Source organism: Trichoplax adhaerens, genomic scaffold (assembly GCF_000150275.1).
Source record: "Trichoplax adhaerens TRIADscaffold_2 genomic scaffold, whole genome shotgun sequence".
NCBI lineage: Eukaryota > Metazoa > Placozoa > Uniplacotomia > Trichoplacea > Trichoplacidae > Trichoplax > Trichoplax adhaerens.
In genome coordinates, this window is record NW_002060944.1 from 3,285,650 (window position 1) to 3,297,211 (window position 11,562).

The following is an 11,562-nucleotide window of genomic DNA, read 5'->3' on the forward strand; positions in this document are numbered from 1 at the left end:
TTATCTGGAGGTCAAACTATTCTTTATGAACTTTTAAGTCATACAAATATTCCTAGGAATCATCATTCATCAGTCCTTGCAGATAATTGATCAGCTCATCACAGTATCTACAAGACAAGAGAAATATGATATTAAGGACATGAAAATACTAGCTGGTACTTCAGCTATACAACAATGTGAAAATGATTGTATGAATATGCTCAATTACGTTCGAACACGGTGTTTATGATGAACTTGTTCGACTTGTTCTTTAAGTAGCGATGGATGTAGCTTGCCTCCACATTTAAGAATCTCCAATACTATTTCCTGTTCCATAGGGTATAGTTAGCTCTTGATGATTTATCATTTTACAATAATTAACCAGTAGCATAAACACAAAATAAAACCTGAATTTTGGGATAAGGATCATCAAGGTGTATCAACAATCCATTATAGATGGCTTTTAAGTGTGCGCTATACAAAGATTGATTGTACGGCGACGGAAATGAACTGCAAAATTCGAATTGTAAATGTAAAACATTGTACAGTAGAACATATTACATTTCTAAAATGACAATGTTACACTAACCTGAAATAAGTAATCCAAGTCTTACCAACAACAACTCGAATCTCGTTGTTGTTATCGTCTAATCGCTTAAGTAAATCCGGATACAGATTATGAAGAGCGTCCGCTACATAGAGAAAAAGAAATGATAAATGGATCTATTTGAAGCAATACATCAACCAATAATATAATTAATCAATAGCCACATATAGTACTGTATTATTTTATGTATTACCGTCTAACTTTGTTTCACAAATCTGTAGTAATTTGTGAAGGACTTTACATGAAATAAGGCGAGTTGATTGGTTGTCATCGTCAATACAAGATTTAACCTATCAAATAAAAATTAAGGCCAAAATAAATAGACTTTTGTTAACAATTTTAGTTACTATTACAACGCTAATTAACATTAGTTTTCCTTACTTTTGTTAAAATTTCATCTAAAAGATCAGATAGTTGCTCATAAGTAGCTAATCCACTTTGTAATAAAGCCCATAAACAGGACATAGCAGCAGTTCTCATAGCCGCAGCAGCTCTTTAATTAAGTTGACGATAAAGAAATTGTAAGAGTGGCGAGATGCATTCATTAGCATGCAATAAAATTTTCTGTGTAATATAGCTACCTTCCAGCTTTCCACACACAATTGCTGATAATCGCATCAGCAATGACTCCTTCAATATACATAATAAAAGTACCCTCCGAATTAAGTGTCATGTTTGCGTTAACCAAAAGATTGGAAAATAACGTAAAAAATCTAAAATAGAGAAATCAAAATTAGGCGCTGTTATTGGGACAACTGAAAAAATACTGTACTACAGTACTCAAAACATTATAGGAATCCATACTTGAGTCGGAGCTCCGGGTCCTTTTCAGGATTTAGATTGGATATTAATATCGGAATAGCTATATCTAACATTTGACCAACAACTGGCCCAGAACTTCTTAGCAAACATTCAAACACGTAGCGTTCAGGAGAGCTACTCACCCAAATGCCATGATCACCCTATATACAATATTTAAACAATTTAATTCTTTATAGTAATCTATCTACTAATTAAAACGCAGTTTTTGCGTTCAGAAAGTATTGTTCAACAGATAACAAAGCATAGTACCTTAAGCTCCGTTAATAAATCTCTCATGAACAATTTGTATAAATGTAACCGGTCATTCGTTTCATAACAACTTGCTAACTCCGACAAAGTCTCCTCAATCTGCAGTGCGTAATAATAAATGTGTAAAAATAGTCGATTTACATTAATTAATTAGAGACTATCGCTTCAATGTACCTGATTATGGAGACCTTCATTCGATTGTAGCGCCAAGATGTATATCAATATTTTAAATAGGTCTTTACAATACGGCTTACAATTAATGCCAGCATTCGTTATGATTGCTTTAACAATATGTAATAATTGGATTTGACAGGGCAATAGTTCTGTCATGCAAATATCACGGTGGCATAAGGTAGAACAAATAGTCTATTCCACAAAAGCGAAACATGTACAGTATGTCAGAATTGCAAATGGCGTACTTAAATAGTAAATAAAATGACCTGAAGATGAGAGGATAACTTTTCTGTATCACATTCTTTTAACATGGCTGCAAAAACTCTAAGACAGCTTCCTAATGAAGATGCCGTTGCAGTAGCTCCTCCACCGCCACTAGCACTTTTAATGGCGTTTAATACTAGTTTGACGAATATGTCAGGATGTACGTGTTTACCAACGACTGTTGCACAGCTCTCCGACTAAAAAATTATATAAAGAACAAAAAAATATTAAAAATACGACTAACAAATGAAATAGTTGAAAATAGAGCAGCGTTCATAGCATTAACCTGATCAGCAACTACTTTTTCATCATCTTGGCATGCCTTGTAAAGTCCGGGCAATAAACTTCCGATATGTTGAGTTACGTGATCTTCCGCATGGATCAATAAGACATGCAAAAGAGCGGTACTCTATTCATTATTATAAGGAAAGTTATACAAGGGCGAACAACGTAATTTATAGCTTATGATATAGCTTATACGTAAACATATCTCTAAACTAAAATACCTTTATACGTGATATAACAGTCCAATCAGCGGCATCACGTAGCAATGCTGGTAAAATTTTTGAGAAATTACGCTGTACCAGCACTCTGCATCCAAGGCGTGGTCTACTTGCACCTGTGGAATCAGATTTAAATCAACGTGAGATTTCTTAAAGGTAGAAAATTTTCGTAGTAATCATGATCTAATGATTGGTTACGTTCACTAACTGGATAGAGTAGGATTTTCGTAATCTAATTGATCTTTCAGTTCTTCCTCATTCTCTTTTTCGTATTGTTCTCCAACCTAGAGATGACCAGTGTATGTTCAAGGTAGCTTTATTACTCAAAAAATCAACTTAATTAAACCTGTCTTCTTTTACTGTAAGTAATCGTTACCTTATCGTAGAGCTTTTTCCCTAGTTCAACAATTTCTGGTAGTTCGTCTGTTTGACTTGTAAGAAGCAGAGGTAGGATCTTATGGAAGTAAGAATATCTAAAGCATGAAAAAATATATGTATCTATTAATATAAATCTAATCTATAATGACTTTAATTACGAATAGATCACCTATCCATTAAATTCATCATCCAATTGGCAAGAATTTCGGTTAATGTTGATCTAACAGAAGGTGAATGGTCGAGCATTCGCTGTGCCAGAGACGGTAAGATATCATTGAGAGGAGAAATGCTTCCTTTTTGCAAGGTAACGCCAATTGCCTGTTTAACAGTTATTTTAACGATTAATTAAACAATACGTTATTTTAACAAAGCGACCGAAATGTTTCATAGTATAGATACCTTAAGGCAAACAATGCGAACTTTAGAATGTTGATGAGCTAAAGATACTGTCAGTGGTTTAATTAAGCTTTCGGATTGCAATTGAAACTTTTCCGAAGGTATCAAGTTGGCATATGCAATAATACAATTACAGCTCTCCTACGAGATGAATTAGAGTAACCGGTAACATTTATCGTATAATAATATGGATATAAAGATTTGGATGGTATTTTCGGAAAGAAGAGTAAAGGTCATCATAGCTTATACTGTATGCTATCTAGAACTATAATGTGCAAAGTACTAGACTAGCAAAAGTTACCTTTTTAGCATCAGGGAATGGGTCAACAATGCAACGTTGAATTATTGCAACATAGTCATCCAGATAGACGGCTAAGTCATTACTAGAACACCAATTGCATAAATTCAACAAAAGTTTCATTAATTGAAGTCTAATTTCTTCTGACGGCTCAACAATTTCTGGCGTTGCAAGTCGAGATCGTACACATGGTATTAAATATGGTAAAATATCGCCATAATTTTTAACCTTGGATAGAAAGCTGAAATCATATTGAAACAAATGAGCGAAAACAAATGAGAAAAAATTTATAATGTATCTGCACTATTATTATACCTTGAGGTTAACTTAATGGACAGCTGACGACACTTTTCAACAGGATCGGAAAATCTTTTAAGCAATGGCTTAATAATAGCTTTAAATAAATCTTGTAATTCATCTTGGTTTAGCTGGTCTCTTCTACCAACAGTTTCACTAGATATTTTCTCGATAGCTCTCTTACGGGTAGAGCGGTCATCATCTTCTAAGCAGTTAATATCTCGTTGTAACTTCTACAAGTCATTAGACAAAATGATACGAGATGCTATGCTTAGAATAAGTCATTTATAGCCTATATAATCTTGCTTATATCACCTAGTCAACACTATAAATAGAAATTATCAATCTACATCATCGAAAAATGAAATGGATTTTTAATCTGCAAATGCTATTTTGAAGGGGTTTCCTTGGAAACGATTGAAATTGCTTCCAGGGTCTTACCGTCGTATCTACGCTTATTGCATATCATGTTAACTACTCGATCTTGGTGAATATCCATTCTCAATTTTAAAGCATATCATAATTTTACATATTACAGGTATCACTCCTATCAACTAGCGAATAATCATTGATAGCTATAAAGCGTTGTCTAACTAAAGTGGAGTGATGAGCGTTGCCTCCCTTTAGTCAATACTGTCATTAGACATGATGGAGCGCCGCTATTGATTGTATATTATATCGGATAACTCTTTCAAGATCCAAAGCGTTGCTCAAGAGACTATCCAATCAACTAATATGACTTCGAAATCTACTCAAATTGAGTCTAATATCAATTTTACACCGGAATAAAATCAACCAATTTGTTCCTACCTGTAGAATTTCGCTGGCAACAGCCATTTCTGCAGTTGAATGCTGCGTGAATGATATGCGCCTGCGCAGGATAGCTTGAGCCATCACACTGTGTTTCTATGACTCCCTCCGTCCCTCGTGATTCGATTGGACCATAGCGAGCTCATCCACAAGTTAGTATACTATCTTAAAACAGAGCTAATAAGTTAGTAAACATACTAGGATAATTAGTCTCTTACGGTATCGTATAGAGTACCAGTGCAGCTGTTGCTGCAGCGAAAAGCAGCTGGATGAGGCAAAGTTCATAACAGAAAATACTCGCTTCAATTTCTATACGGTAGTATAGTAAGTTTTGAGCTGTATTATACAATATATACACGACAGTATCAAATCTTTGCCAAACTACTACGTCCAATGTTTACAACCTTTGGCTTCGCTAACTCTCGGCTATTAGCATCTGCTTTTGCATTTTGTGATATTATGACTTAATTAAAAGCGATCAAAAGCCTCATCGAGTATTTCAATCTATCCAGAAGACGGCACCATACATTGGCCATCTTTACCTTATCAAATCTAGTCGCTAATGCATCGATATCATCGCCAGTAAATTGCATGTTGATGATTTGGAGCTATGGACAACGATAAAAAAACGTATAATTTGACCGTTGGCAAAAGGACATTCGTTATGGTGGAATTCCCTGGTATCTGATTAGTAATTTACTAATTGAATAATCTTTAGCAGCTATTAGTCTAATCGTTTTATTCTTAAAATTTATGATTATCTAGACATGTAGCTAATATCATGCAATGACTTGGAATAATAAGTATACAGTGCTTAACCATTTTATATTGACTAGTAGCAAAATTGACTTCTAAAAGTATTTGGGCGTAGCAATGTAACGATGAATTCTTGTAGCATCCTTAAATAGCCAACTAATCTATAAATCTTTAGCAATCAGTAGCCTAAATTTTTTAACCTAAAATCTACCACCTCAGCTAATACTGTACGGCGAGTTTCTGATAAATATTATTAGCTGGCTAATTCATAAATCTTGAAATAATAAGTAACCTGACCAATTAATTTTAAATGCTCATATCGACAGCTAAAGAATATCATCATCGGCTCTAGCTAATGCAATCCGATATATCCTACTTACTTTGAATTTAATACCTATAAAGTAACTTCTGATATGATAGTGACATACTCTACTTCAAAATTTAAAATAGTAGTTTTTCAATTGGATATTAATGTATCGCATAATTGCAATATGGATTAAATTAAGTCAATTCCTTGCTGTAATTGTTCCAGGTCTTGTTAAAAACCCCATCAAAGCAGTCCAATGTCTTGGAGGCCGCGATAAATTAGATCAGGCAAGAATTTCGACACATTAGCCAAATTATTTATGTGAACGATGAACGATCTTGATCGAACTAGCTAACAAATTCTGTGTACTTACCTGCTGTGAGACTTATTTATCATGGATTCCAATATTAGCTTAAAAAGTATATTTTGCCTTTATTAGACAATAGCTGATCCCAATATGAGATTAGCACTAAATTTTCGACCGGAAGATGAATTTTGCCATCCTACTTATGGTGATAGATCAGATTCAACGCGTACTTTATTATTACATGTAAAGCATAAAAAATCGGATGGAACAGTCAGGCTAAACATTTTAGGCAATATTAAAACAATTTATAGCTTTCAAGGTTAGATTGATTAAATGAATTATCTAATACCAAAATTTTATTCATGATACCTATGCATGTATTCGTAACATATTCGTTTAGTTAACGACGACAGCCGGTATAAAACTTGCTCGCTAACAGATTAGAAATACATTGCCATGTTTTTATTTCTTCCCATTTATCTAATTAGGCTGTGCAGACTATCAGTTTTTACCTTCAAAATCGACTAATTTATTTGGAAATAGAGGACAAACAAACATTACTAATGATCTATCATGGAATGGTAACTGCTAATCAAAGCAATATAATAGTATAAGTTACTAATCATATATGGTTACATTAATAATTTTATCAATGCATAACTAACAACTAATGATCGAGCGTTAATGTATTTCAGGTATCAAGACCAGCCAGTTCTTAAACGAAAAAATTCCTTTGTTTCTTCCTCCTGCAACGTTTGCACGGTTGGACAAAGCAATGGTATATAAGTAAGTTAAGTTAAATTTGAATTAATGCTAGCGTTGATAATTTGCCTTCGATGCTCAATTCCCAATTTACCGTTTAACATCGTATAGTTTTAATGAGGAGAGTACTACAAAACAGGGTGATGAGGATGAGGTAAATGTGAACATTACGCTACCCTTGCTAAATAAACTTTCCGTGATAAGAAGTTAATATTATTTAATTAAATCTAGACTGAAGAAGCTCAAAATGAAAATACAGGTTCAAAGATGAAGAAAGCAGCAAAATTGCCTTCGTCAAAAGCTGTCCTATTTACAGATAAAGATGATATCACTTTAAGCAAAACTACAGTTACGACAATCCAGACGATTTGCATCGTATTTTAGCTATAGAACTATACTAATGTACACTTCTTCTATATTTACTTTATTAACGACAATATTAAGTATGATACAGAATATCTACAGAAGGTTAGCTGTAAATATGGGTAGATTATTCATTAACCTTAACCGTTGATAAATGTACCAACTGAACCGGAGAAAGAGGCGATAGAATTTATAGAAAATAGCGAGGAATTACAGATACGGGACTATTTACAGGAGGTAAGGAATGGAACTATGAAAGCATATTTTGAGGAGCGATTATTTAAGATTAGCTTTCTTCTGACAGCTATTTAAGGATAGACCCATTTGGTCAAAAAATGCTCTCAGGGTTCATATTAAGAATGAATGGAAATTAAAAATGTAACATACGCTATCTGGTTACGAATATTTAAGGTTCAATAAAATATCTAGTAAACTATACCAGTCACTAACTGTCTTATTCTATCTGGAAGTGTCCTACCGGCAGTGGCGTACCATTTTAAATCTGGTCCATGGCGGTCGCTATGGGTGAAATTTGGTTATGATCCCCGACGAGATCCATCAAGTAAAGTGTACGTGATACTATTTCCTTCATACATCAGATATTCTAATTCAGCTATATCCTATCCCTATAAAACTCTATTATTTTGTATTAATATTACTGTTGTACAGTTTTGTAATAGCGAATTACTTTAAAAAGTTAACTGCACTATTTAAGAGTTAAAGCTTGAAAGTTATCGATGTACTCTTAATTAGGTATCAAGTTTTCGATTTTCGAATGAAGTCACTGGACGATCATAGTGATCTTGCTGGAGCATCGAAATACCATATTAACGCCCCTTGGTTAGCAAATCGCACGGCAACTTCATCTCGTGTTGCAAGTGAAAAGTAATAATTTTACGTAATACGTATGCAAACAGTTTTCTATACGTATCTGTTCATGATATGTAATACTGTCGGGAGCAGTCTCAATCTCATATAGCAATCTTATGGTATTGATATATTTTAGGAATCAGTTAAAAGAGGATGTCATTACTCCTTATGTATATCAGTCTGGTGTTATCCCACCACAACGGCACACTCTATATCAACTGATAGATATACATCATGAAGATATCCAGAAATTTATTTCGGCTAATGATGGAAATGAAACACATTGCTCTGTATGTGCATAACATATAAATGCGATTACTTTATAATGGGTAACCTAATGTAGTTTAATGGAAACGACTCACCTTGAATATGCTATTTCTAATGAACATTTTGAAATATTTGTTAACAGTTGGAAGATGGCTGGTGTGCACCTGGCACAATTGCTAAAATTAGAGATAAATTGAGCGCAGAAGTGTCACTGACACTAAAAGAGCTTGAAGAAAGCGCTAGTAAGGCATTCTTTTCTACTTTCATATCTACCTTGGAGTCTTACACAATTTCTGCATAGGCTCTGTCGGTTTCTCTTAATTCAATATAGCCTTCTTTGCAAGAACATGCATATATATCTATTGCTAATACCTTTCAAATTTAATTTACAATTTTCAGGTCTACTTGAATCTGATAAATCTAAAAGTAACACTACGGAATTATCAACTGTAAGTATATCATCTTTAGCGTTGTTAAGTTACGACTGCTTTGCTACTTTAAGGTCTATTAGTGATATATTATTTTTTTTAAATTGTCAACCTTTTTTAGTTTTCGACCTATACGGATTGTATCCTTTACGTTAAGCGATAACTCACACCAACGTTACTATATTTCGTTCTATTCTAAATCATTTCAGCATTACCCCTAACTGGTAATGTAACAATTTTGCAACTTTAATCTGGATTTAGAACATTGAGAATAGGATAAAAATTTGTTTGAATAGCGCTACAGTATTGTTACGATCTCTTTAGTAGTTAGATTGTATTGCATCTATATCAGACAAAAAATTAGTAAGTAAGTTAGCTATATACTGTTGTGTAAGCTTATTCTTTAACAGTAATATTAAATAAATTACTAGCCGGTAGCGAGGAAAGTATGGATATTGACTGAGTACAACCTGAAGACACAAGAAGATCCGATAGCCGAATGACTGAAATAATGGAAGAAAGAAACAAATTTTTCTTATAATCCATTTTGGTAGCATCATTTCAATTGATCAATATATCATTCCACTATGCGTTGTATATAGATGATGTACTTGTATTTATCCAAGCATGAATCAAGTAAATAAAACGATTTTCCAACTCAATACTCCTCAATATTAGACTATATCCATTCTGTGTTACTTCGTGGACAGCACCATTCATTAGTAATTTTAATTCGATCGAAACACCATCGATTTTGATGATTATTTTCTATCAAATACACATGGTATAGAACCGAAAATACTGAAATAATTCACGCTTTATTGTGTGTGTCAACAATATTCATGAAATCAAACTGATACTTGCAGATCTTTAGCTTTTAAGTGTCAATGGCATAGCGGAGATAAATAATGTTATGCTCGAAACAACATGACTTGAACTGCAATCCCCTTGAAATTATAGTAACATATTTATATTCAAATTAACTTATCATTCAACGGTACAGTTGGATTAGATATCTACTTTGCACTATAATCATGACTACAACATTGGAGAGAATAAATCTTATAGCAATAGTTTGCTGTCAGTAATAAACTGCGCGGCTATAAATCAGAACTTTGATATAATACTGTATTTAACTATGCAATTACCCGTCCATATTGCGCGATCCTTTTAGCTACTTTACTAAGATTTTTTCAATATAGTAGACATTCTTACTGCTAACATTAATCTATCAAATAGCATTTATTATCTGTCATTATCCTGTGATAGATGTGATCATTGGACAAGTATTTTAATAACAATTTATACTAGATACTGACTGGTCTTTACTGTAACAGTGTAGATTGTAGAGAATCCATTTTCAATTCATATTATTAAAGAAGAAATACAATTTACTTCTACCTTTACAAGATTTCCAAACGTTAATTATTCATCATACGTTACTTATTTATTCTTGCATGTTGTTGACTGTTCAGAATAATTTGTTTTAGTACCAAAGTAGAAACACGATATACTCCAATATCAGATTTCTAAGTGCTAAAACGTGTAACTGATCACATATTTCTTATTTACAGTTATTATTTTATTTTATTTTATATATTCGTATATCTACGTTGGGTAAATATCTTAGCTGTGATACTGGACTTTGGCGAATTCGATGTATCATGCACTAGTAAAGTACGAGATTCACAAGTACTAAGTAACAGTATTAAACCAAGTTATTTTACATCTATTTTTATCCTATATCGTCATTTCACAAATGTCCAAAGCCTCTATGGACTATGGCTTACTACCTATTCTTGACCATAGAACATTCATAAAGAGTTTCTAAATAAATAAAAAGACTTCTATTGCTAAAAGACTATCATAAAAAAAACAAATTATTTCTAACTGTTTTATTAAAATGTTTTGCTATTGGGTCACGCGTTGGCTGATGCAAAATAACATTTTAATTATTGATGACAGAAGGCTGTTCTCCAAGTTAATACTGCTTTGTCAATCAATATTCCAAAATTTATTAGACAGTGAATATTTTATTTAGACTGCCGATCCTTAGCATTAATTCATGGCCGTAAAAAAATTGGCATCACTAAGAATCCAATAATCCATTAACATTATTTACAAGCAACCATAACGTTCATCATCTTCATATTATATGCATTCATGATAGAAATTGAATTAGGATACCAGTCATGATAAGTATTAAATAAGTCATGACAAGGTAGTGAAGATGGCGTAGATGACAAATATAAACTGTAACAGCCATAGTTAAAGAGACGATTCTGTCGGTAAACAGGGCACGGTGGTTGTTCTACTATTGAGAAGGTACCGTTAACTTAGGGAATAAAATATATGTTTCAGATCGTGCGTAAGCTACAGCTTGAATTATACTCTCGGTGACAACATCGAATATATATTGTTCATCATAGCGCCATATTACGATAATTAGCAAGATAATAAAGGATAGCGTAAAGAATAATGCCTGTCTTTTACGAATATCTCTTATAATACGAGAAAGTGTTATAGCATGAGCGGCTTTATAAGCAGCATCTATTTTATGATCAAATTTCTCTTCCACCACATCCATTAAACGTTCACATTTCTCAACCTGCTCCTTCAAATCGTCTAATCGCGATTTTAAATTACACATCTGATCGATATAATCGCCGTCCGAAGTAACATCTTCTAAAATTTCTTTTTCTCGACTTGATAGACTGTCGTGCAT

General features: G+C 33.2%; 3 protein-coding genes across 3 annotated transcripts; 1 reads left to right on the top strand and 2 right to left on the bottom strand.

The window, feature by feature from the left end:
• Nucleotides 1–52: 52 nt before the first annotated feature.
• TRIADDRAFT_53253 (uncharacterized protein) lies at nucleotides 53–5,370 on the bottom strand (the record flags this gene model as incomplete). The annotated part of the gene is made up of 18 exons (XM_002109853.1): nucleotides 53–107; nucleotides 569–671; nucleotides 780–876; nucleotides 968–1,079; nucleotides 1,168–1,299; nucleotides 1,391–1,548; nucleotides 1,658–1,756; nucleotides 1,832–2,023; nucleotides 2,098–2,292; nucleotides 2,382–2,504; nucleotides 2,602–2,714; nucleotides 2,807–2,882; nucleotides 2,975–3,071; nucleotides 3,146–3,294; nucleotides 3,376–3,513; nucleotides 3,674–3,911; nucleotides 3,986–4,200; nucleotides 5,320–5,370. The coding sequence occupies 18 exons, from the start codon at nucleotides 5,368–5,370 to the stop codon at nucleotides 53–55; spliced, it is 2,343 nt and encodes a 780-aa protein (XP_002109889.1).
• A 927-nt stretch (nucleotides 5,371–6,297) lies between these two features.
• Nucleotides 6,298–9,340, top strand: TRIADDRAFT_53254 (uncharacterized protein; the record flags this gene model as incomplete). Its single annotated transcript, XM_002109303.1, has 11 exons — nucleotides 6,298–6,466; nucleotides 6,636–6,728; nucleotides 6,843–6,933; nucleotides 7,021–7,063; nucleotides 7,141–7,168; nucleotides 7,715–7,841; nucleotides 8,026–8,112; nucleotides 8,279–8,432; nucleotides 8,552–8,651; nucleotides 8,809–8,858; nucleotides 9,269–9,340. 11 exons carry the CDS (start codon nucleotides 6,298–6,300, stop codon nucleotides 9,338–9,340), a joined length of 1,014 nt encoding a protein of 337 aa, XP_002109339.1.
• A 1,811-nt stretch (nucleotides 9,341–11,151) lies between these two features.
• Nucleotides 11,152–11,562, bottom strand: TRIADDRAFT_53255 (uncharacterized protein; the record flags this gene model as incomplete). Its single annotated transcript, XM_002109854.1, has 1 exon — nucleotides 11,152–11,562. The coding sequence occupies one exon, from the start codon at nucleotides 11,560–11,562 to the stop codon at nucleotides 11,152–11,154; it is 411 nt and encodes a 136-aa protein (XP_002109890.1).